Source organism: Scyliorhinus canicula, chromosome 4 (assembly GCF_902713615.1).
Source record: "Scyliorhinus canicula chromosome 4, sScyCan1.1, whole genome shotgun sequence".
Classification (NCBI taxonomy): domain Eukaryota; kingdom Metazoa; phylum Chordata; class Chondrichthyes; order Carcharhiniformes; family Scyliorhinidae; genus Scyliorhinus; species Scyliorhinus canicula.
In genome coordinates, this window is record NC_052149.1 from 99,584,191 (window position 1) to 99,608,056 (window position 23,866).

At 41.2% G+C, this 23,866-nt stretch overlaps 1 protein-coding gene across 2 annotated transcripts in view; it reads right to left on the minus strand.

Moving 5' to 3' along the window:
- The window catches only part of cdc73 (cell division cycle 73, Paf1/RNA polymerase II complex component, homolog (S. cerevisiae)), a 435,381-nt gene that overhangs the window by 320,190 nt on the left and 91,325 nt on the right, over nucleotides 1–23,866 (minus strand). For both annotated transcript variants that reach the window (XM_038794882.1, XM_038794881.1), the window contains exon 10: nucleotides 12,588–12,652. In XM_038794882.1, coding sequence (XP_038650810.1) covers nucleotides 12,588–12,652 — 65 coding nt within the window. The remainder of the gene's footprint in view (nucleotides 1–12,587; nucleotides 12,653–23,866) is intronic.

Here is a 23,866-nt window from a genome sequence, read left to right on the forward strand (position 1 = left end):
TGGTAGGCAGGGGATCCAGTGGTCATGGTCGATGTAGGTACCAACAACATAAATACAACTAGAAAAACGATTCTATATTAGGGAGAATGAGCAGGTTGGGGCTGTTATTATTCAGCCACAAAAAAATTGTTGTATGGTAAATAAGATTAGAGAAATTAATACATGGTTCAAAGTCTACACATGGTAGAAATTGCTTTCAATTCATAGGGTACTGGCACCAGTACTGGGGTGGGAGCTGTGCTGTTAGCACAGTCTACACCAAATCAATGCTGAGACCACTGTTCTAGCGAATCAGTAGAGTGTAAACTAAATAGTTGGGGGGGGGAAGGAATCGTGTGAAAGGAGATATAGCAAAGGGAAACAAAGTAATTGCACGGAGCACATGTTGGGTACTAAGTTCCAAGGTGTGATAGGAGGGGGCAGGACATACAATCATATGAGTGCACCAGCAGATGAAGTCAAATGGCTATTAAAAAAATAAGGTCTGGTATCTAAATATGTGCAGCATTTGCAACAAAAGGGATCAATTGTTAACACACGTGGAGATAAATGTGTATGACCTGATTGGCAATAGAGACATGGTTGAAAGGTGACCAAGGGTAGGACCTCAACGTAGAACGGTATTTGACATATTGGAACAGGAAGCTACGAAATGTGGCAGGGTAGCTGTTATTTGAGTATGGCATTAGTTAAATACAGAAGCAGCTTGAAAGAGTAAGATTTGAGTAGAGATAAGCAATAGGAACGGTAAGGGATCACTCGTGGGAGTAGGTTATATTCCTTCCAAGAGTAGAGCGTGTAAGGTTCCGACGGTAACACTGCAATAACTAGAAAACAAATCTTAACTTCAACTTCAAGTTGAAGGGTAGCACAGTGGTTAGCACTGTGGCTTCACAGCACCAGGGTCCCAGTTCGATTCCCAGCTGGGTCACTGTCTGTGCGGAGTCTGCACGTTCTCCCCGTGACTGCGTGGATTTCCTCCAGGTGCTCCGGTTTCCACCCACTAGTCCCGAAAGACTGTTTTGTAATTTGGACATTCTGAATTCTCCATCTGTGTACCCAAACAGGGGCCGGAATGTGGCCAATAGGAGTTTGTCACAGTAACCTCATTGCAATATAAGCCATCTTGTGACAATAAAAGTTATTAATTATTAAAATGTTATTGTGCCCAACAACAAATTTGCCATCAAGACATCAGTGTCACCTGTATCCCTTTTATATGTGTGTGCAGCCTATCAAACAATAAGTGTGGTCGATTAACCAATTACATTTCCAATCCTAATTTCAGCACTGGGGAACATTAACTCTTTCCTAACAGAGCATACATAAAAAATGGGAAGCACAAGAAAAGTACCATGATAATCATGGGTGACTTTAATCTACATGTAGATTGGGAAAAATCAGATTGACAAAGGGAGCATGACTTTTGGGACAAATCTGTGATTCTTAGTGTAGGATGTTCTAGAGCCAACCAGGGGGCAGGGTATCAGATATGTGGTAATGTGCAGCGAGTCAGGATTAATCACATCTAAGTGACAGCAATCATGATAGAATTTCATGTTCAGTTGGAAATGGAGAAGTATGGATCCATGACGAATATGTTCCATTTAAATAAAGGTATCCAGAATATGAAGGCAGAGTTGGCTCTGGTGAACTGGGAAAAGGTAACACAGTAGAGTTGCAATGGCAGACTATATTTAATAATACGCAGAAAAGATGTATCCTAGTCGCAAGAAAGGCCTTTTGAGAAGGATGGTTCCCCTTGTCGGGAAGATTGCAGGTTTTGCTAAAGGGTGTCTGAAAGGAAGAAAATGAGGCAGGATATGGGAAGAGGAGTTATGATGAGGATTTCAGAGCTTAGGGTCCAGAGCAGCTGAAGGTACAGCCAATGTTAGAGCAATTAAAATTGGGCAAAGTTAGAGGAACATGAGTATCTCAGAGGGTTTTGGGATTACAGGTGAGCACAGAAAGAAGGGGGAGGGGGGCACGCATGGGGCATATGATAACCAGGATGGCAACTTTATCAAAATTATGCTTTAACCAGATGCCAACAAAGGTCAGAAGGTACAGGGGTGAGAAGTGAACAGCTCTTGGTACAAGTTAAGACTCAGGCAGTCATGTTTTGGGCAACCTAAACTTTACACAGGGTAGAACATGGAATGCTGGCCAGGGGTATGCTATAAGTGTTAAGTCTAGAGGCAAGATGAAGATTTCAGCAACAAATGAGATAGGGAGGAATCAAGCGATGTCATGGAGGCAGAATTATGCATTTTGATGATATAGTTGAAAGCTCATCTCATGCTCAAATAGGCACTGATGTTGAGAACATTCTGGTTCAGCCTGGACTGTAACCAGGAAGAATGAGGGAATTGGTGGCTGGGAGTTATGGCAGAGAGCAAAGACAATAGTTTACAGCTAGAGAATATCCTATGAACAAAATCAGCCAACTCAACTCTATTGTAAATTGGCCAATGTGAGTTCATGACATATGGTTCACTAATGCCCTTTAGTGAAGGACATCTGCAATCCTTGCAAGATCTGGTCTTAATGACTCCAGAGCCACCAGGAATGTGGTTGATTCTTAAATCCCTCCGAAACGGCCGGGCAAGCCACTCAGTTCAAGGGCAATTAAGGATAGGCAATAAATACAGGCCCAGCCTGCGACGCCCAAATCCCATGAATTATTTTTTTAAATTATTATTACTGAGGTGGGCACAGTACAACTGTCCACTTAGCGTTCATATCAAGCATACAACATCCCAGTGTCAGCCCCTACGATAAAGGTCATAAATGGCCTATATGATAGCATTATATCAACCGTAGAACTCACAGCTTGAATCATTTCAATCTTATTTTAAGAATACATCAATCAAGCTGCATGATTCTGAAGCAATATAATGGCATTGAGGGAGCAAAGTATTTTCTCAGAAGCCCGGTCTCTTTAGAAATTCAAGAATTGCTGATGGGGCCTGTGTAGAATTTTGAAAGTAGTCATTTTGGTCATCCTAATGGACACCATTATATGGGCAGGTTCCTATCAGTATTCACTACCTGGACATGGACCTGAACCCAAGTGTATTAGAATCAAATTTGATCTCTCGGATCTGCATGGTCAGTTACACTGTAGCTTTGCCAACTGAGCCACAACTAGAAGGGGTGCCACAGTGGCTAGCATTGCTGTCGCAGAGCACCAGGGACCCAGGTACAATTCTGACCTTCGGTGACTGTGTGGAGTTTGCACATTTACCCCATGTCTGATGGAGTTCCACTGGGTATTCCGGTTTCGTCCCACAGTCCAAAGATGTGCAGGTTAGGTGGATTGGCTGCACTAAATTGCTCCCTAGTGTCCAAAGGTTAGGCGGGATTACGGGGATGGGGCAGGGCAGTGGGCCAAATTAGGGTGTTCCTTTGGATGGCCTTTGCAGATTCGATGGACCAAATCGCAGCCTCCTACACTGTAGGGATTCAATGTACCCAAATTATAATTGGCATCACCCATCCAGCACAGCAGTGACGTGATTGGCTGTTGCGGGAAAGATTTGCATCAGGTGGTCAGTGCTTCCAGAAAGTGGGCCTCAGAAAGATACGCTCCATGTTCGAGGTAAGGCAAGCATCCAGCAGAGTGGCGATGCTGCTTGGCTGTTGCGGAGATTTGCATCAAGCAGTCAGTGCTTCCAGAAAGTGGTTTGTGGAGGAGCTGTTGTCACGGGTCAGTTACACCTGAAACAGTACTTCAGTGTTTTCCTCCCTCCCTCCTCCTCAAACCAAAACAAAAGACGAGTCACTGTGAGGACCACAACCAAGAGAAAGAAAAAGGGAGGGAGGGAGAGGGGTGCGCTATTGGAAAATTTGCAGCAGAGTGCTTGAGTGGTGAGGCTTTGGCTTGAGGCTCTTTGGCAAGTGGTGTCTCAGCAGAGTACAGGTAATCTCAGGTCAAAGCTTTGACAAAGAGTCATCCAGACTCGAAACGTTAGCTCCCTTTTCTCTCCACAAATGCTGTCAGACCTGCTGAGATTGTCCAGTATTTTCTATTTCATTCCAGCATCCGCTTTTATAATTGATTATTCCTGTCTTGCACAAAATTAAAACTGGAAAGGTGCCTAATCCATGATTTAAAAGGGAAATTAGAGATAGTATTCAATCCAAGGAATAAGCAGACAAACTGGCTAAGAAAAACAACAGGCCTGAGGATTGGGAGCAGTTTACAATTCAGCAAACAAGGGCCAAGGGATTGATAAAGAAGGGGAAAATAAGAGTACGAGAGTAAGCTTGCAGGGAACATAAATACTGACTGTAAAACTTTCGATAGGTTCCTGAAGAGAAAAAAAATTGGTGAAGGCAGTACAGTTAGGAATAGGGGAATTTAGAATGGGGATAAAGAAACCGCTGAGCAACTAAATATATACTTCCCATCACTAATGAGGACACAAATAAGATACTAGAAATGTTGGGAGAAATGCGGGATTTAGTGAGGAGGAGGAACTGAAGGAGGAACTGAAGGAGATCAAGATTAGTAGAGAAATGGTGTTGGGGAAATTGATGGGATTGAAGGCTGATAAATCCCCAGGGCCTGATAATCTACAGCCAAGGGTACTTAAGGAAGTGGCTCTAGAAATAGTGGATGCATCAGTGGTCATCTTCCAGGATTCTATAGACTCCGGAACAGTTCCTACAGATTGGAGGGTAACTAATGTGATTCCACTATTTAAAAAGGGAGGTAGAGAGAAAACAGGGAATTAAAGACCAATAAGCCTGATATCGGTAGTGGAGAAAATTCTAGAATCCATTAACGAAGGTGTTATAACAGAGCACTTGAAAAACAATGGCAGAATCGGACAGTCAGCATGGATTTACGAAGGGAAAATCGTACTTGACAAATCTACTGGAATTCTTCGAGGATTAACTATTAGATTTAATGAAAAGGAGCCAGTGGATGTGGTTTATTTAGACTTTCAGAAGGCTTTTGACAAAGTCTCACATAAGAGTTTAGTGTGTAAAATTAAAGCACATGGGATTAGGAATAATGTATTGAGATGCATAGAACACTGATTGGCAGACAGGAAATAAAGGGTAGGAATTAACGGGTCTTAAATTGGCAGGCAGTGAGTTGTGGGGTGCCACTAGGACCCCAGCTATTCACAATATATATTAATGATTTATATGAGGGAATAAAACGTAAAATCTCCAAGTTTGCAGATGACACAAAGTTGGGTGGGAGGGTGAGCTGTGAAGAGGTTGCAGAGATCCTTCAGTGTGATTTGGACAAGTTGAGTGAGTGGGTAAATGAATGGTAGGTGCAGTGTAATTTGTATAAATGAGAAATTATCCATTTCTGGCAGCAAAAACAAGACGGCAGACTATTATCTGAATAGCCATAAATTCGGAGTGGAATGTGCAGTGTGACCTTGGTATCCTCGCACACGAGTCACTGAAGGTAAGCATGCAGGTACAGCAGGTGGTAAAGAAGGCAAATGGTATGCTGGCCTTCATTGCGAGGAGGTTAGAGTACAGGAGTAGGGATGTCTTGCTGCAATTATACAGGCCTTGGTGAGGTCACACCTGGAATAGTGTGTGTAGTTTTGGTCTCCGTATCTGAGGAAGGATGTTCTTGCTATAGAGGGAGTGGAGCAAAGGTTTACCAGACTGATTCCTGGGATGGCAGGACAGAGTACGAGGAGAGATCGAGTTGACTAGGGTTGTACTTGCTGGTGTTCAGAAGAGTTGGGAGGGGGGGGGGGGGGGGAACAAAACATTGTATGTTTTCAAGAAGCAGTCAGATATAGCACTTGGGGTGAACGGGATCAATGGATGTGGGGGGGGGGGGGGGGGGGGGAAAGAAGAGGAGGAGATGGAATTTGGCTACTGAGTTGGATGATCAGCCATGATCATAATGGATGGCAGAGCAGGCTCGAAAGGCCAAATGGCTTTCCCCTCCTCCTGTTTTGATATCGGCTATCAGAAACAACAGTTTTAAGTCCTTTCGAAACAGAAAAAAAAATTTGGGTGTTTCACAGAGGCAAAAAAGAAGTGTTGAGCAAACAAAGTGACCAAATGCTTGGCAAGAGGTGGGTTTTAAGGAAAGTTTTAAAGGGAGAGAGCAAGGTAGATGGGCAAAGGAGCTGAGACACCATGTTCCAGGCAATAACAATAATAACCTTCGTTGTCACAAATAGGCTTACATTAACACTGCAATGAAGTTACTGTGAAAAGCCCCTAATTGCCATCTGTTCGGGCCCACAGAGGGAAAATTCAGAATGTGCAAGTTACCAAACAGCACAGCTTTCGGGACTTGTGGGAGGAAACCGGAACACCCAGAGGAGACCCACGCAGACAGAGGGAGAACGTGCAGAGAGTGACCCAAGCCGGGTATCAAACCTGGGACCCTGGCTCTGTGAAGCAACAGTGCTAACTACTGTACTACTGGGCTGCCCTTGGGCTTAAGAAACCGCAGGCCTGAGCACAAAAAGACAACCCAAGGGAGGGAATTATGCACAAGAGGCCAGAGTAATAGAACATCAAGATGATCATAATTTGGGTCCGAGTGGTGGCATGGAGAGATTTTTAGAATGTTTAAATTTGAAGAAGTGAGGGATCATGAACCAACATGTATCAGAGAGAACAAGGGTGAGGGGTGAAAGGCATTTATGAGATAGCATGCTATCAGGCAAATTACAGTTTGGAAAGTCGGTCAGAAGAAGATTTAAACAGTCAAATCCATTTGTGGCAAAAACATGGATGTGGGTTTAATAGCAGATGAATGATGAGCTATGGACAATGCTATGGAACTAGAAGTCTTTGTGACCCAGAGGATGTAGGGTCAAAAGTCCAACTCAAATTGAATAAAATACTGGGGATGCAAAGAAGCATTCTGCTACATTTAATAAATATTTGACAATCCTACGCATACAACTCCCTTGAATATCTTTGCCAAGTAACTAACCTTCAAAATTGGCTTCAAACAAATGGTCTTTCACCTGGAACTACGAATGCAATCTCTGTCAAATGCCAAAGTGTTACAGTCTGGAAGCTATCACTGAGTTAGAAATGGTCAACATATTTACATTGCATCTTTTGTGCAATGAAATGTCTCAAGGTGTCCACAAGTGTATTATAAAACAACTAGGGCACTGAGTCACATAAGGGAGAGGTTAGGTCAGATTACCAGAAACTAACTTTTTTAACCAAGCTTGAAAGAGCATCTTAAAGGAAGAAAGTGAGACAGAGGGAGGGTACTGCAGAACTTAGGGCCTTGACAACTGAAGGCACAGCCACCAAGGATTGAGCAACTAAAACTGGAGATTCTCAAGAGGCCTAAATTAGTGGAACACAGATATTTCTGACAGTTATGGGGCTGAAGGAGATCAGAGTTAGGGAGGGGCAAGGCCTTGGTGGGATTTGAAGAGGAGCTCAATTTGGAGCCAATGTAGTTCAGAGAACAAAGAGGTGATAGGGGAATGGGGCTTGTTGGGATTCAAGTCACAGCTGCAGAGTTTTGAATTACTTCAAATTTATGGAGGATAAAATCGGAGATCCTGACCAAGAACGTATTAAAATAATCTAACTTGTGAATTAACAAAACATGGATGAGGGTTTCAGCAGGTGGGCTGACACAGGGGCACGGTCAGATGATGAAATCAAACGTGACATCAAGGATGTGAACTAAGTGACTTATGCAAGCATATAATTTTTTTTCCTGGAACTTTCCTAACTTGTTCTATTGTGCATTTTCAAGTTTGGCTATTTGCATTTGTAACTGATTTTGATTAAACTGTAATTTCAATTTAGGTTTCATCTCTTAGTTCAACCAGGGAGTAGGCAAATTAATTACTTTTTCAACTTCCAAAAGCAATCAAGCACATTTCCATGCTTTTCAGTACTAAAAGTCGTAACGTATGCTTCGTCATTGCTGGACAGGCTTTTCAGGGAGTCAGGAATTGAGTTACTCCCCACAGAATTTCCAACTTCTAACCTGTGCTTGTAGCTGCAGCATTTATATGATGGGTCCGGTTCAGTTTTCTGTCAATGGAAACCTTCAGCATGCTGAAAATCAGGGATTCAGCAATGGTAATGTCATTGAAAAAAAGGGAAATAATTAGATTCTTGGTGCAGATGGCCATTGCCTGGCTTTTGTGGGACACAAATGTTACTTGTGACATACCAGCACCAGCTGAATGCTGTCTACGTTTCGCTGCATAACAACACTGACTGCTTCAGTATCTTGGGTTTGGAAATGGAGTGAGCATTGCGCAATCATCAAATATACCCACTTCTGGCTTTACAATAGACAAAGATCATTAATGAAGCAGCCAAAGATGGTTGCCCATACATGGACTGAGGCTGTAACAAGACCTTTTTGGCTAGATGCTAGTAATGCAACCAAAGTGGAACAGCTTGACATGGAGTGCAACAGTTGGAATGTTGCCAGGGTTCACATCCTTTGTTCACAGCGCATTCTGCCATTTCTTGATATCACATGGAGTAAATCAAATTGGCTGAAAATTGTTATCTACAATGCTGGGGACCTCACGAGGCAGGGATAAATCATCCAGTTATCAATTCTGGCTGCAAATGGTTGCAAATGTTTCAATCTCGTCTTTAACACAGATGTGTTGGACCTTCTAGGAGGGGAATATTTATGGAGTGTCCTCCCCCAGTTGGTTGTTTAATTGTCCATCACCACTCACAAATAGATGTGGCAGGACTATAGATCTAGCATTTGATTGGTTCATTGAAGGATTACTTTATTCCATCCTATGTGACTACTGCTGTTTAGAATGCATGTAGTCCTGCGTTGCAGCTCATCAGACTCTTCAAGGTCATACTTCATTCATATCCCTTTAATATAACCTGATAATATGTATACAACTGATGTATCCAACTCCAAATTACAATGAGACGACTCCCATCTCAGGAAAATCCAGCTACTCAGCCATGTCAGAATTGATCAATGAGAATAAATGGGGGAAATTATCCAGTATTTATGCAAGATTCACTAAAAAAGAAATACAGAACATTTTTACCTCGATGCCTGTTTTCAAGAAAGTAACTGCAATTATCACTTCACGACACTAAAGAATCGTTTTTGTAAAAATACAAGTTTGACTCCATAAGGATTTTTTAAAGCAGATCCAACCCACCTTGATATTCTCATGTGCAAAAATATCTGATAGGTTCAAACATTTTCTGTTTGCCTTTAGGATAAGGACAACACTGGTACAGCTACATATTCATTGTCCTGAGTATATTAAGAATGAGCCATGTAGCATGGGACTGGAACCATTCATAGGAAAGGCAAAATAGATCTGTTTCCCCAAGGACTGCAGTAAGCCAGAAAACGTGGCAGCTTTCATGATCATTTCGTCTGTTGCTGTACCACAAATTACCACATTTATTCAATTTCACAATTTCCTTTTGTGGATTTGAACAGTACCAAAGCTTGTAAGCTATTGAATCCTTTCATCTCAATTATCTTTCCTAGTAATTTATTCTCCAACTGTTATCCATTGATTATAAAAGCTCCAATTTCTTGATTTACTGTTGACATCCTATGTTTATAACCTGTGCCAGCCAGCATTTGAAGATTTTGTCTTAGTGGACAATTTAGAACAATATGTTTGACTTTTTTTTTTCATTCCCTTCCTAACCCGGAAACTTTCAATTAGATCATCCAGCGGTTTCACATTTTCAAAGAAAATAAAATATAATTCTTCAATCACGACTCAAATTTCTCATACTGTACTTGATTTTCTTCATTGTTCACTTTAGTATCACTTGATAAATAATATTTTTCCAGCATCAGTGCTAACTGTGTCACCATGTCGCACATTCTAAAAACTACATTCACGCCCCCACAACCTAAAGATGTGCAGGGTAGGTGGGCTAGCCACACTAAATTACCCGTTAATTAGAAAAAAACTACATTCTCCATCATTAGCCTAGTTACTTGTGGTTCCTCATTAGTTGCTCTGTACCCGTTTAAGTTATATGCAGATCTGCAAAGTTTATAACATCTTGAAGGTCATTAGTAAATATTAAAAGTAGCAATAACCCAAAGGCAACTCAGGGTCCTATTCATAAATTATCAACTGGAAAACATTTCCATAACGAGCTACCTGCTTCTTAACATTGAAGTAAAAGTTCATGAACTTTTACTTCAGTGATTTATTCTCAAAGTGAATCTTGTAAAAACCTTTTGAAAATCTAAGAATAAAGTCAAGTGCAATCTAGAAAGTTAAACAATTCCCTGAATTAGTTGCCTTCAACCACTCACTCAAAATTATTCTGAAGACTTTCCCAGAAACTAATGCTACACTTACTTTCTGATAAACGGATATGTCACTTGGCTCATTTATATAAATTGAAATTCACCAGTTCTGTGTTTGGAGAATGTCAACCAAAATGGCCAGTTATGGAATTGAAGAAAACTATCCATACCATCATTTTACTGGCTCTGCTAAAAAGACTGGATCCCTTTCCCCCATCAGCATCTGGTTGCAGTGTGAACAAAGAAACTCAGTGTTGATCAAACATGCCACAGGAAGCTTCTTTAGTTTCACTCATGCTTCCAGCAACATAATCACAATGAGACTGACAGGGTTTCTCTGTTCAGAGACTATCGCCAACTAATTGGAAAATACTTCTGTAGTTGTAAAAGAAAGAAAGAAGAAACAGCATAATTGTAGATCAGTCCCCTAAGACTGGGCATCTTCTATAGAATGCTTTTAGAACACAATTGACAGATGAAACACATGTGATTAGTGACTGGCAAGATCAAGATGTGGCACTGTCATCTATACGTCAGCCGACAAGTCACACATGAAATGTGGTGGTTTAATGTCAGACACAAAAACAATGTTACTAACAGCACACAACTCAACAGCATGATCTGCTGTCCAGAGAAAACAAAAATACTTCAGTGAAAACCATATAAATTAGAAAGTCAGTAGCAGCAAACCTTGGCAAGTACTAAAATCTATACTTTTGTCGGAAATCTACTTTAAAAGTTAATTCAAGGGATAATTAAAAACTGCATTTCTACATTCCAGCTTTTCAGGGACTAATATTAAATAATATACGACTATTATTTGAAAAAAGATACACCACAGTACCTTTGAAATACACTATCAAACGATTTACTGGACAAAATATTACTGATTACAGTAATTCTGCCTTTATCGCACACGTGTATATATTAAGCAATCAACAAAAATAATAAATTTAAGACCTGCCCTATGTCCATATACCTAGTCATTATTGATCTTATTCAGTTTAAACATTTTGATCAGCACAAAAGGGGACAGTATGAAGTAAGTAACTTATACCATTTGCTATGTCACTCAATATCTTCTTGGCAGATTATTCCCTCACCAACAGTTAGACGGCAATTTTCATAGCTCTGGCCCCAGAGAAATCAACCGTGTATCATACGTTTCTTGCATTTATCCTAATTTTCACACCATCATTTAAGACTGAAAATTATCATGTGGTACTGGAGCTGCGTGTCCGAAACCGTTAATATAATTATAAAATGTAACATTGTACTGCTATTTGTCTAACTTATCAATGTTTATTTCTCATGTTTATTTATGTCCTCCTATTTCAGTGTCCATGGTCTCCATTTCCCACATAAATAACCGCAACTTAACTCAGTTACCCCATAGATGTGGGAAGTAAGAGTAAAAGGCATAGCAACGGGATGCAATTACTTACCTAAGGAAGCATGCAAAATTAATCCATTTTTAAAAATTAACTGCAGAGAAACATTTCTCTCAAACAAATACCACTTAACGTTTTTATTTTAAAAGTGAAATGAAAATCGCTTATTGTCACAAGTAGGCTTCAAATGATGTTATTGTGAAAAGCCCCGAGTCGCCACATTCCAGCGCCTGTTCGGGGAGGCTGGTACGGGAATGGAACTGTGCTACTGGCCTGCCTTGGTCTGCTTTCAAAGCCAGTGATTTAGCCCTGTGCTAAACCAGCCCCTTAGTAGCCCAGCTTTTCAGAGAAAGAATGGAATCAACCTAATCAAGGATCTTATTTCAATTGCTTAAAATATGAATAAAAATGTGAGAGGCGGCACAGTGACGCAAAGGTTAGCACTGCTGCCTCACAGCGCTGAGGACCCGGGTTAGATCCTGGCCCCGGGTCACTGCCCATGTGGAGTTTGCACATTCTCCCAGTGTTTCCGTGGGTCTCACACCCACAACCCAAAATATGTGCAAGCTAGGTGGATTGACACAATAAATTGCCCCTTAATGGAAAAAAATAATTGGGTACTCTAAATTTATTTTGAAAAAAGAAAATAATAAACAAAAATGTAATTTTTCAATGATGTTGAGAATAAAAACCTAGCCTTGATTATGGTCGAAATTATGCACCAGATTGACGATTTGGGAATGGGCAACAAATGCTGGTTTTGCCAGCAATACATATATCCATTGAATGAATGAATTCTTAAAAAAACAGTTTGCTATTTCACTTTGCCTAGTCTATTTCATCTGACCACAATAAACACATTTGCAAGTTTGCACTTTAAATCCTAAAAATCTGCTCAATTTCGATCCATAAGAATGGGAAACACCACTTACCGTTACAGACTTCAGTGTCATACCATGGTAGGTGCCCATTGTATCAATCTTGAAGCCTTCCGTCTCTGCAAAAAGAAATGGAAAGTATTTGTTATGTATGTATAATATAACAGTACAATTTTCCAAATATTCAGTAAATTTAACAGCTCACCACCACACACAGCTTTAGCAGATAAATCAATTCAAAACAGGATCACCTCACAGTTCATTTATCCAGAGGCACATCGTATGTGGATAGGGAATTGCACTAATCAGGGCAGAATGCAAAAAAAAGGGAAAGGGCTAGTGTAAGAGAACAGACAAAATAGTGGCAATACAAATAATGAGCACAGTGTGCAATAAATACATTGCTACAGATCTACCCATATAAACATGACTTTCCCTGACGTCATTCTCACTCACATGAAATCAACATATATTTAAAGACAAGGCAGAGAACTGAACAACATGAACAGCAAACAAACGTATGAACTCTTACTGGGATGCCCCTACTTAACATCTTGGCATGGAGGTCAATTGAATCACTGCGCCACAATTCCACTCGAGATCAGCATACACACAGAAGAATTGAATTCAAGCTGCAACATTCTGGTTTGCACAGTTCAACTACATGTTGAATTCACCATACAAGACCTTACTGTTGTAGTTGGAAATTTTCCAATTTGTTCTTGTTTCACTACATTACAACAGTATTATATACAAAGACCACCAAAAAAGCCCAAGCTGAATTACTCAAGTACTCCTCAAATTGCTCAAAAGTAGACTAATGCAAACAAATTGCATGGATAAGGAGAAAATCAGAAGGCAATCAAAAATTATTCTCCAGCCAAACACAAAAATATCCAATAAAGACAACTCCATTTTAGTTATGAATGGTCAGCAGCATGAAGAAAATATTTTGCCGTGAGAATCTCAAAATAAAAGCATCAACCACTGAATTTATTTGAAAAGCCACTGCTGTAAACCTGTTTGATTAATAGTACAGGCAGAGTAATGTATCGACCCAGTTGTACTGTCTCGCATCTCTACAGCTGAAATTCTAGTATGTTGCTCAAATGAAAACATGCATGCAAGCATCAAGATGATGCATCACATTTTTCTTTCAATTAATGCCAACTCCCCATATCGCTCAGTATCATGACAGACCAAAATCTATCTCAGCCATTAATGGTGTTTTTACAACTTCCAGGAAAGGGAGTGGGTTCTTTAATGGACCAAAGTGAATCAGGACTCGAGGTGGGAAGGAAGCATCATGAGGTTATACCAAGCTGTTGGAATGGAGGTGGTGAAGCGGCGTGCGGCTTTTAATAAAGCAAAGTCAACACTATCCATGAATGGAATCAGGTTCGGAGTGTTGTACCCGGCGAGGCTGAGAGTTACGTTTTGGTTGAAAGCGGAGGCTTTTGTCAAGGAGCAGGGACTTGGACTTGATTAAATGAATTTATTTGGGACTTTAATGGGGGCGGTTGGGAGAGGTTGATTGAGAGGAATTGTAGTTTGTATCTGTCATATGCCTGGGATTGAGGGAGCTACGGTTGTCAGGGTCAGGTCACCGGAATGGGGAGTATATGGTCCCCTGAGGGAGTTTATTTAAGAGTGTTGGGTTTTGGTTGCTCTTCTCTAGCCAGTATGGAAGGGTCATTTTTCTTTGTTCTTTGAGCATACACCCTGCTAGCTATAAAGTTTCAGCTAGTTTCAGTTTAAACCTGGTTACTGTGAGGGCAGCATGATGGTGTAGTGGTTAGCACTGCTGCCTCACAGTATCAAGGACTCAGCTTCAATCCAGTCCCGGGTCACTGTCCGTGTGGAGTTTGCACATTCTCCCCTTGTCTGCATGGGTGTCACCCCCACAACCCAAAGATGTGCAAGGTAGGTGGATTGACCACACTAAATTGCCCCTTAATTGGGAAAAAAAAAATAATCGGGTACTCTAAATTTATTTTTAAAAACCTGGTTACTGCAAACACATCTTTAACTTGGAACACTACATTTACACTTCCTTGAATTCTTTTGACCAATACATTGGTCTCTGTTCACTTAACTTCAGCCATTTTAAACTTTCCTTCTCTCCCAGCTCCTTGGTTATCTGGACTATAATTTGTACTTTAGGAAGACTGCTTCTTTCCAGCTCCCATCCGGTCCCTTCTTTCTGCTGGTTGAGTTGAGACATGTTCACTCCCAAAGTCCTTTCTCCAACTGTCAATAAATTAGCTAAACTAAAACTAAAAAGCTTCTCTATCTTACAGGGGCCCAGTTGCAAAACACGGCATACCTCTGCTGAGGTTTTTATTCTTGACACCATAGCCCTCTCAAAACACAATGGAATCATAGGTGGAACATAACTAACCTTCATACATGCAAATACCTTTGCCCAACATTAACCTAATTATAGTTTTTACCCTTCCCAGGCACAGAAACATTAAATTAATCCCACTTAAAACTATATCTTATTTCTAGTGTTAACCAATACAAATATAAATCCTTTAAAACTACCTTTATTTTCTTAACGATTGACTCAACGATTGAAAAAAGTAAAGAATTGTGTCCTTATCTCAATTCTAAATCAAAAGGACTTGCAGCATCACTACAGCAAACTTTCTGTTTCTAATCAACGTGATGAAGTATCCATTGCACAGGGAACACAGGCTTTTTGTCGACAACCATGTTCAAAAACGATAGACTAAAATAACAATGTGAGTTAGCTTGTGAACGGTTTACTTAAATTAGTTTGCCCAGAAGAATGGCAGACTTGTATATTCTTATTATCTTTATGTTAGAGGGAACAGCTTTACGGGGAAACTATATTATGTTCACTCACACTGCGTTTAAAATAAACCGGTTTCTCATCATGTCTCACCTCATTAAAGTGCATTTCACTCCTCCTTTCAAAAAAAAACATGGCAACATTTACAAAATTAGAGTACAAATTGTGCTCGACCACATGTACATGTTGCACTATCACTTCACAAGATGTTGGACAACAGAAGTGACCTGCTGAGCATAGAAAGTTCACGGCCTACTTATGACAATATATACTGCAGATCTATGAACCCTATAACACTGGTTCAGAGCAGCACCAACGGTGATCTGGGGTCACAATACCTCTCCTCACAGCAGAATCAGTACAGAACAACTGCAAACCTGGAGGGCTGAGAGAAAATAAAGAACCTAACCAATCAACTAAAATATATTGCATTCTATAATTTTGCAGCCACTCAATAGAAACATATTGAAAAGTATCTTAAGGATTTGATCCAGTTTTGTTTAAATTACGGTTGCCGGTTGTTGGTGAGACATTGCTGAAACTCAGTAGAAATTCAAGTTAAAAACTTGTCAGGTGCAAATAAGAATTGTTTTATTGAAGTTCATTGGTTACAACTTGAAAATGATTTAAAAGGTAGTTTGTAGACAATTTGATTTTCTTCAAAGAATCACAGGAATTATCTTCTGAGACAATAGCCTGAACACAACTTTAAAAGTCAAAGGCTGAAGTCAAAGTATGAAAATTAAATAGGAATACAGAACTCTTTTCTAATTCTCTCTCTCTCTCTCTCTCTCTCTCTTTCTGTCTTGTTCTCTTTGTCTCTCTGACTTGTCTGTCTTCTTGCCTTTCTGACTTGTCTGTCTTCTTGCCTCTAGTCTTCTGTCTCTAGTCTTCTGTCTCTCGTCTCTAGTCTCCTCGCCTCTAGTCTTAAAATGGTGGCCAAATTATCCATGGATATACTATTTGATATCTGTCTTAAGCGATCTGATCACACCCCAATATAATCCTAATTGGTTTAAACTATATTCAAAACACATTTGATTTGATAACAAGCCGTCCATCATGACAATGTAACGCCACTTCTAATTGTTGCTTATTGGTATGTTTCTCATGGGATATTGTGCTTTATCAAAACCAGCAAAAACTGGTCTAATGCTGACCTACCTATTGCCACCATGGAGACCTCATGTTATCTCATTATGCTAGGCTAGGCATAATTCAGAACATACAACTCAAACTGTCTTTTATAAGATTGTTTCACTGAGAATGTTGGAATCAAATATATACATATATATATTATATTTGAGTCGATGTTTTAACTGTCCATTTATTAAAAACAAGGCAATATAGTTCAAGATATTTTTTTAGCTTGTATAATTTATGGGATATGATTCAACCTAATCTCGAGCGGCGTGAGAACCGCACAATCCTTCATCCTTATCCCTCGTTGCTATGGATTCCGCCCTTGCCCTTGGAAAAATGTGATGTTTTTATCAGTGGTTCTGTTTTTCCCAAACACATGTCTGAGTTTGGAAGTTGTATATTTCTTTCATTTTAAAACTGGGATTTAATATTTCTGTCTTAAACAGTCTTCTTACCTATATTAAGTGTATTTAAAATAGGCAGACCAATGTCTCTGCCACATGCCGTTAAAAAATATATATTCTATTTTTAAATTTCTGCAAAGTAGAATTGACCTGATTTTTACTATGTGGCCCACCAGAAACAACTTTAGACCCCAAGATGTATATTCAATTTTTTACAGAGCTTTTTGTTTGATGGAAGATGTCATAATCGGGGCAGCAGGGTAGCATGGTGGTTAGCATAAATGCTTCACAGCTCCAGGGTCCCAGGTTCGATTCCCGGCTGGGTCACTGTCTGTGTGGAGTCTGCACGTCCTCCCCCTGTGTGCATGGGTTTCCTCCGGGTGCTCCGGTTTCCTCCCACAGTCCAAAGATGTGCGGTTTAGGTGGATTGGCCATGCTAAATTGCCCGTAGTGTCCTAATAAAAGTAAGGTTAAGGGGGGGGGGTTGTTGGGTTACGGGTATAGGGTGGATACGTGGGTTTGAGTAGGGTGATCATGGCTCGGCACAACATTGAGGGCCGAAGGGCCTGTTCTGTGCTGTACTGTTCTATGTTCTATAATCGGGAGATATTAGTAAATGGGGTCAAAAGCAACTTAGGGGTTAAACAGACTGAGGAAAAAGACTGAGAGCAGCAGAGTCAGAGGGGTCACCCGAAGCCTGAGTTACCATGCCCCATTCAGACTTAACCAATAGAGAGAGTGTGTGAGAGGGAGAGTGTGTGAGAGGGAGAGGGAGAGTGTGTGAGAGGGAGAGAGAGAGCAGTGTGAGTGTGAGAGGGAGAGAGAGAGAGAGAGAGAGAGAGAGAGAGAACGTGTGAGTGAGTGTGAAAGAAAATGCTGTTTTGAACAGTTAGAGCAGAAGGCTGTGGAAATCAACCACAGGGGCCATGAAAGTTGCCATCAAGGCAGAGTTTGGAAAAGGGTTCTGAACAAATGTCCTTAATGCAAGAAAAATTTCTTTAGAAGTGCATGTATTGCTTTGGCCTATCTGTGTAAGTGGCATGAGAGTGGCAGATTATTTAAAGTGATGTTTAATATGTCTGTTAAGGTTAAGAAAGCTCTTGGATTCTGTTAGTGTTAGAGCGGAAGTAAGTTTAAATATTGTTTTCTTTTGTTTTAAAGAAGTTTGTTTATAAAATAACGAAGTGTTAACGAATGGGGTAAGAAACATTTCAATGATGTTAAGCATCCAATAACTGACACGGATATGTAAAGAGACTGCAGATGGCCTTTGAGGCATGTGATATGATGACAGAGTTTTGGTACAGAGTGTGTTCAAGGAAAAATAAAGGTGTTTGGAAAAAGGAGTACAACTCTTGACTCTTTACTCAACAGCAGCCAAAGGCTAACACCAAGTCCTATTTCTTATATTGTCACTCTTGGAACAAATTGATCTTTCTGCAACGTATTAAAACTTTAAAACGTTACGGCATCTAGTCCTGTGGCTGTCCCCCTCTCTAATAGGCAAACCATTATCGATACTGTTGGGGGAATAGCCTATCAGAGGAAAACAACAGCAGCCAGAACAGTGACACCACAACTGTTGCTCAGCAGGGGAGGGCACAGTGCAGGAAAGCGATAGTTATAGGGGACTCTACAGTAAGGGGCACAGATAGGTGCTTCTGTGGAAGTGAAAGAGACTAGTTAGTCTGTTGTTCTAGGTAGCTGGTCAGACACTGGTCAGCAGGAGGCACTACAGCCCACCCAAGGCAGGGGAGCATGCTGTCAAGAGACTGATGAGCAGAAACATCTCCAAGTAAAAGGATGATGTGTTGCCTCCCTGGTGCCAAGGTCAAGGATGTCTCTGAACGAACACAGGACATCCTAAAGGGGGAGAGTGAACAGCCAGAGGTCGTAGTACACATCGGTACTAATAACATAGGCAGGAAGAGTGATGAGGACCTGCAGAAGGAGTTCAGGGAGTTAGGCAGTAAACCAAGAGGCAGGACCTCTTGTAATCTCAGGATTACTCCCTGTGCCAGTAGCCAGTGAGGCTAAAAATAGGAGGATAGTGCAGCTAAACAAGTGGTAAACCAGTGGTGTAGGAGGGAGGGTTTCAGATCTCCGGACAATTGGGATCTCTTCCGGGGCAGTTGCAACCTGTACAAGAAGGCCGGGTTGCATCTAAACTCGAGGGCACCAATATCCTGGCTGGGAGGTTTGCTAGTGTCACTCGGGAGGATTTAAACTAATATGGCAGGGGGGTGGGAACCAGAGCGTTAGCTCAGAAGGTGTCGTAAGTGAAGGGGAAATGGAAAACAAAAATTGGAGAACATCTCCCTCAGGCAGTGCAAAAAAGATGATAAGTGTGAGATGGGAGGTGGTCAATTCAGGACTGAGGATATTGTACCTAAATGCACGCAATATACAGAACAAGGTAAATGAGCTTGATGTGCATATTAAAATTGGCCAGTACGACATTGTAGGAATCACAGAGATGTGGCTGCAAGGGGCTCAGGGCTGGGATCTAAATATCCAAGGATATGTGTCCTAGCGAAAGGACAGTCAGATGGACAAAGGGGGCGGGGTTGCATTGTTAGCAAGGAATTAAGTTATATCAATAGCAAGGAGCGATATAGAATCAGAAGGCATAGCATCTTTGTGGGCAGAGTTGAGGAATCGCAAAGGTAAAAAGAACCTATTGGGAGTTATGTACAGGCCCTCCAGCAGTAGTCAGGATGTGGAGCTGAAAATAAATCAGGAGATAGAGAAAGAATGTAAAAAAGGCAATATCACAATAATCATGGAGGACTTCAATATGCACATGGATTGGGAAAATTAGGATCCCAAGAAAAGGAATTTGTGGAATGTTTCAGAGATGGTTTTTTGGAGCAGCTTGTGGTAGAGCCCACTAGGGGACAGACAATTCTGGATTTGGTGATGTGTAATGAGGCAGACTTGATTACGGAACTTAAGGTGAAGGAACTCTTAGGGAGCAGTGACCATAATATGATAGAATTTACCCAGTTTGAAAGGAAGAAGCTGGAGTCAGATGGGCCCACAATTGTTCACAATTTACATAGATGATTTGGAGTTGGGGACCAAGGGCAATGTGTCCAAGTTTGCAGATGACACTAAGGTGAGTGGTAAAGCGAAAAGTGCAGAGGATACTGGAAGTCTGCAGAGGGATTTGGATAGGTTAAGTGAATGGGCTAGGGTCTGGCAGATGGAATACAATGTTGACAAATGTGAGGTTATCCATTTGGGTAGGAATAACAGCAAACGGGATTATTATTTAAACGATAAAATATTAAAGCATGCCGCTGTGCAGAGAGACTTGGGTGTGCTAGTGCACGAGTCACAGAAGGTTGGTTTACAGGTGCAACAGGTGATTAAGAAGGCAAATGGAATTTTGTCCTTCATTGCTAGAGGGATGGAGTTTAAGACTAGGGAGGTTATGTTGCAATTGTATAAGGTGTTAGTGAGGCCACACCTGGAGTAGTGTGTTCAGTTTTGGTCTCCTTACTTGAGAAAGGACGTACTGGCGCTGGACGGTGTGCAGAGGAGATTCACTAGGTTAATCCCAGAGCTGAAGGGGTTGGATTATGAGGAGAGGTTGAGTAGACTGGGACTGTACTCGTTGGAATTTAGAAGAATGAGGGGGGATCTTATAGAAACATTTAAAATTATGAAGGGAATAGATAGGATAGATGCGGGCAGGTTGTTTCCACTGGCGGGTGAAAGCAGAACTAGGGGACATAGCCTCAAAATAAGGGGAAGTAGATTTAGGACTGAGTTTAGGAGGAACTTCTTCACCCAAAGGGTTGTGAATCTATGGAATTCCTTGCCCAGTGAAGCAGTTGAGGCTCCTTCATTAAATGTTTTTAAGGTAAAGATAGATAGGTTTTTGAAGAATAAAGGGATTAAGGGTTATGGTGTTCGGGCCGGAAAGTGGAGCTGAGTCCACAAAAGATCAGCCATGATCTCATTGAATGGCGGAGCAGGCTCGAGGGGCCAGATGGCCTACTCCTGCTCCTAGTTCTTATGTTCTTATGTAACGGTATTACAATTAAATAAGGGTAACTACAAAGACATGAGGGAGGTGTTGGCCTGAGTTGATTGGAAAAGGAGCAGAGGAGAGAAGACAATGGAACAGCAACTGCAGGAGTTTCTGGGGGTTATTCAGGAGGCACAACAGAAATTCATCCCGAGGAGGAGGAAAGATGGTAAGGGGAGGACAAGGCATCCATGGCTGACGAGGGAAGTCAAGGACAGCATAAAAGGTAAAGAAAAAGCATACAAAGTGGCGAGCGTTAGTGGGAAGCCAGAGGATCGGGAATCCTTTAAAAGCGAGCAGAGGACAACTAAAAAAACAATAAGGGGAGAGATGAAGAAATATGAGCGCTAATAATATAAAAGAAGATAGGAGGAGTTTCATTCAATATATAAAAGATAAGAGAGAGGCAAAAATAGACATTGGACCACTGGAAAACATGGCTGAAGAAGTAATAATAGGAAACAAAGAAGTGGCAGATGAACTGAATAGTTACTTTGCATCAGTCTTTACGGTGGAAGACACCAGTGGGATGCCAGAGCTCCAGGATAATCATGGGGCAGAGGTGAGTGCAGTGACCATCACTAAGGAGAAGGTTCTGGGGGAACTAAAAGGTCTGAAGGTGGATAAGTCACCTGAACCGGATGGACGACATCCCAGGGTCCTAAAAGAGATAGCTGAGAAGATTGTGGAGGCATTGGTGGTGATCTTTCAGGAATCACTGGAGGCAGGAAGGGTCCCAGAGGACTGGAAAGTGGCAAATGTAACACCACTGTTTAAGAAGGGAGGGAGGCAGAAGACGGGAAATTATAGGTTGGTTAGCCTGACTTCAGTCATTGGTAAGATTTTAGAGTCCGTTATGAAAGATGAGATCGCGGAGTACTTGGAAGTACGTGGTAAAATAGGATTGAGACAGCATGGCTTTGTCAATAGGAGGTCATGTCTGACAAATATGTTAGAGTTCTTTGAGGAGATAACAAGGAAGTCAGACAAGGGAGAACCAGTCGGCGTGATTTATTTAGATTTCCAGAAGGCCTTTGACAAGGTGCCACATACGAGATTGTTAAATAAGTTAAGAGCCCATGGTGTTAAGAGTAAGATCCTGCGATGGATAGAGGATTGGCTGACTGGCAGAAGGCAGAGAGGGTGGATAAAGGGGTCTTTTTCAGGATGGCAGCCGGTGACGAGTGGTATGCCTCAGGGGTCTGTGCTGGGACCACAACATTTCACAATATACATTAATGATCTGGAAGAAGGAACTGAAGGCACTATTGCTAAGTTTGCAGATGATACAAAGATCTGTAGAGGGGCAGGTAGTATTGAGGCAACAAGGGGGCTGCAGAAGGATTTGGACAGGCTACGAGAGTGGGCAATGAAGTGACAAATGAAATACAATGTGGAAAAGTGTGAGGTTATGCACTTTGGAAGGAGGAATTTAGGCATAGATTATTTTCTAAATGGAGAAATGCTTAGGAAATCAAAAGCACAAAGGGACTTGGGAGTCCTTGTTCATGATTCTCTTTAAGGTTAACGTGCAGGTTCAGTCGGCAGTTAAGAAGGCAAATGTAATGTTAGTATTCATGTCAAGAGGGCTAGAATACAAGACAAAGGATGTACTTTTGAGGCTGTATAAGGCTCTGGGCAGACCCCATTTGGAGTATTGTGAGCAGTTTGGGGTCCCGTATCTAAGGAAGGATGTGCTGGCCTGGAAAGGGTCCAGAGGAAGTTCACAAGAATGATCCCTGGAATGAAGAGCTTGTCGTCTGAGGAACGGTTGAGGACTCTGGGTTTGTACTCGTTGGAGTTTAGAAGGATGAGCGGGGATCCTATTGAAACTTACAAGATACTGCAAGGCCTGGATAGAGTGGACGTGGAGAGGGTGTTTCCACTTGTAGGAAAACCTAGAACCAAAGGGCACTATTTCAGGTTAAAGGGACGATCCATTAAAATAGAGATAAGGAGGAATTTCTTCAGCAAGAGAGTGGTGAATCTGTGGACCCCTTTGTTTTCATTCCATTCCATTTTAACTGTGTTTTACTATTTCTTTCTTGTCTTTCTTTACATACATTTCCCCACCCCTTCCCCGTCTCCTACCCGTGTTCCCCCCTCCCCCTCACATCTACATCGGTCTCTCTCCCCCCCCCCTCACATCTATGTCAGTCACAGCTAACCCTCTGATTTTAGTTTCTCTGTTGTTTGGCCTTTCATACCTCTCATTCTCTCTGGGGACTGCCACTAGCACTCCTTTCCCTTGGTTTATGTGGCTATTAGCATTTTTTTCCCTTGGTTTCTGTGGTTTTGACTCATCTTTCATTCCCTCACCGCATAGTATAAATATCTCCCACTTCCTATGCCTTTTAACTTTGACAAAAGGGTCATCTGGACCTTAAACATTAGCTCTTTTCTCTCCCTACAGATGCTGCCAGACCTGCTGAGATTTTCCAGTGTTTTCTCTTTTGGTTTCAGATTCCAGTATCCACAGTAATTTGATTTTAAATAAGTAGAATGATTTGATAATCCGTTGACGCTATACGATCTCAAATATTGCAGCATAAATTTTGCAAATGGGCATTTTCTTCCTAAATATACTCCACTCGGAGTTTGACTTCAACATTATTCAATGAGAAAGACCTCGCATTTCAAAAACACTCATCATGATTTCAAGACTTTCCAGAGCATTTAATAACCAAAATAGTCAATTTTTTAAATGTAAAATGTAGTCAAGGTTGTAGGAAATTGTAGCAGCCAAATTATGTACAATGAGTCACACAACAGCAAGAAGATAAATGACCAGATAATGTTACAGAAATGCAAGTTGAAAGATAAATGTTAACCGACACCTGGAGAACTCACTGCCCTCCCATTCATTTTCAAATAATGTCATGGAATCTTTTAATGTCTTGTTCAACGCCCCAATCAAGAGACTATTTCAGAC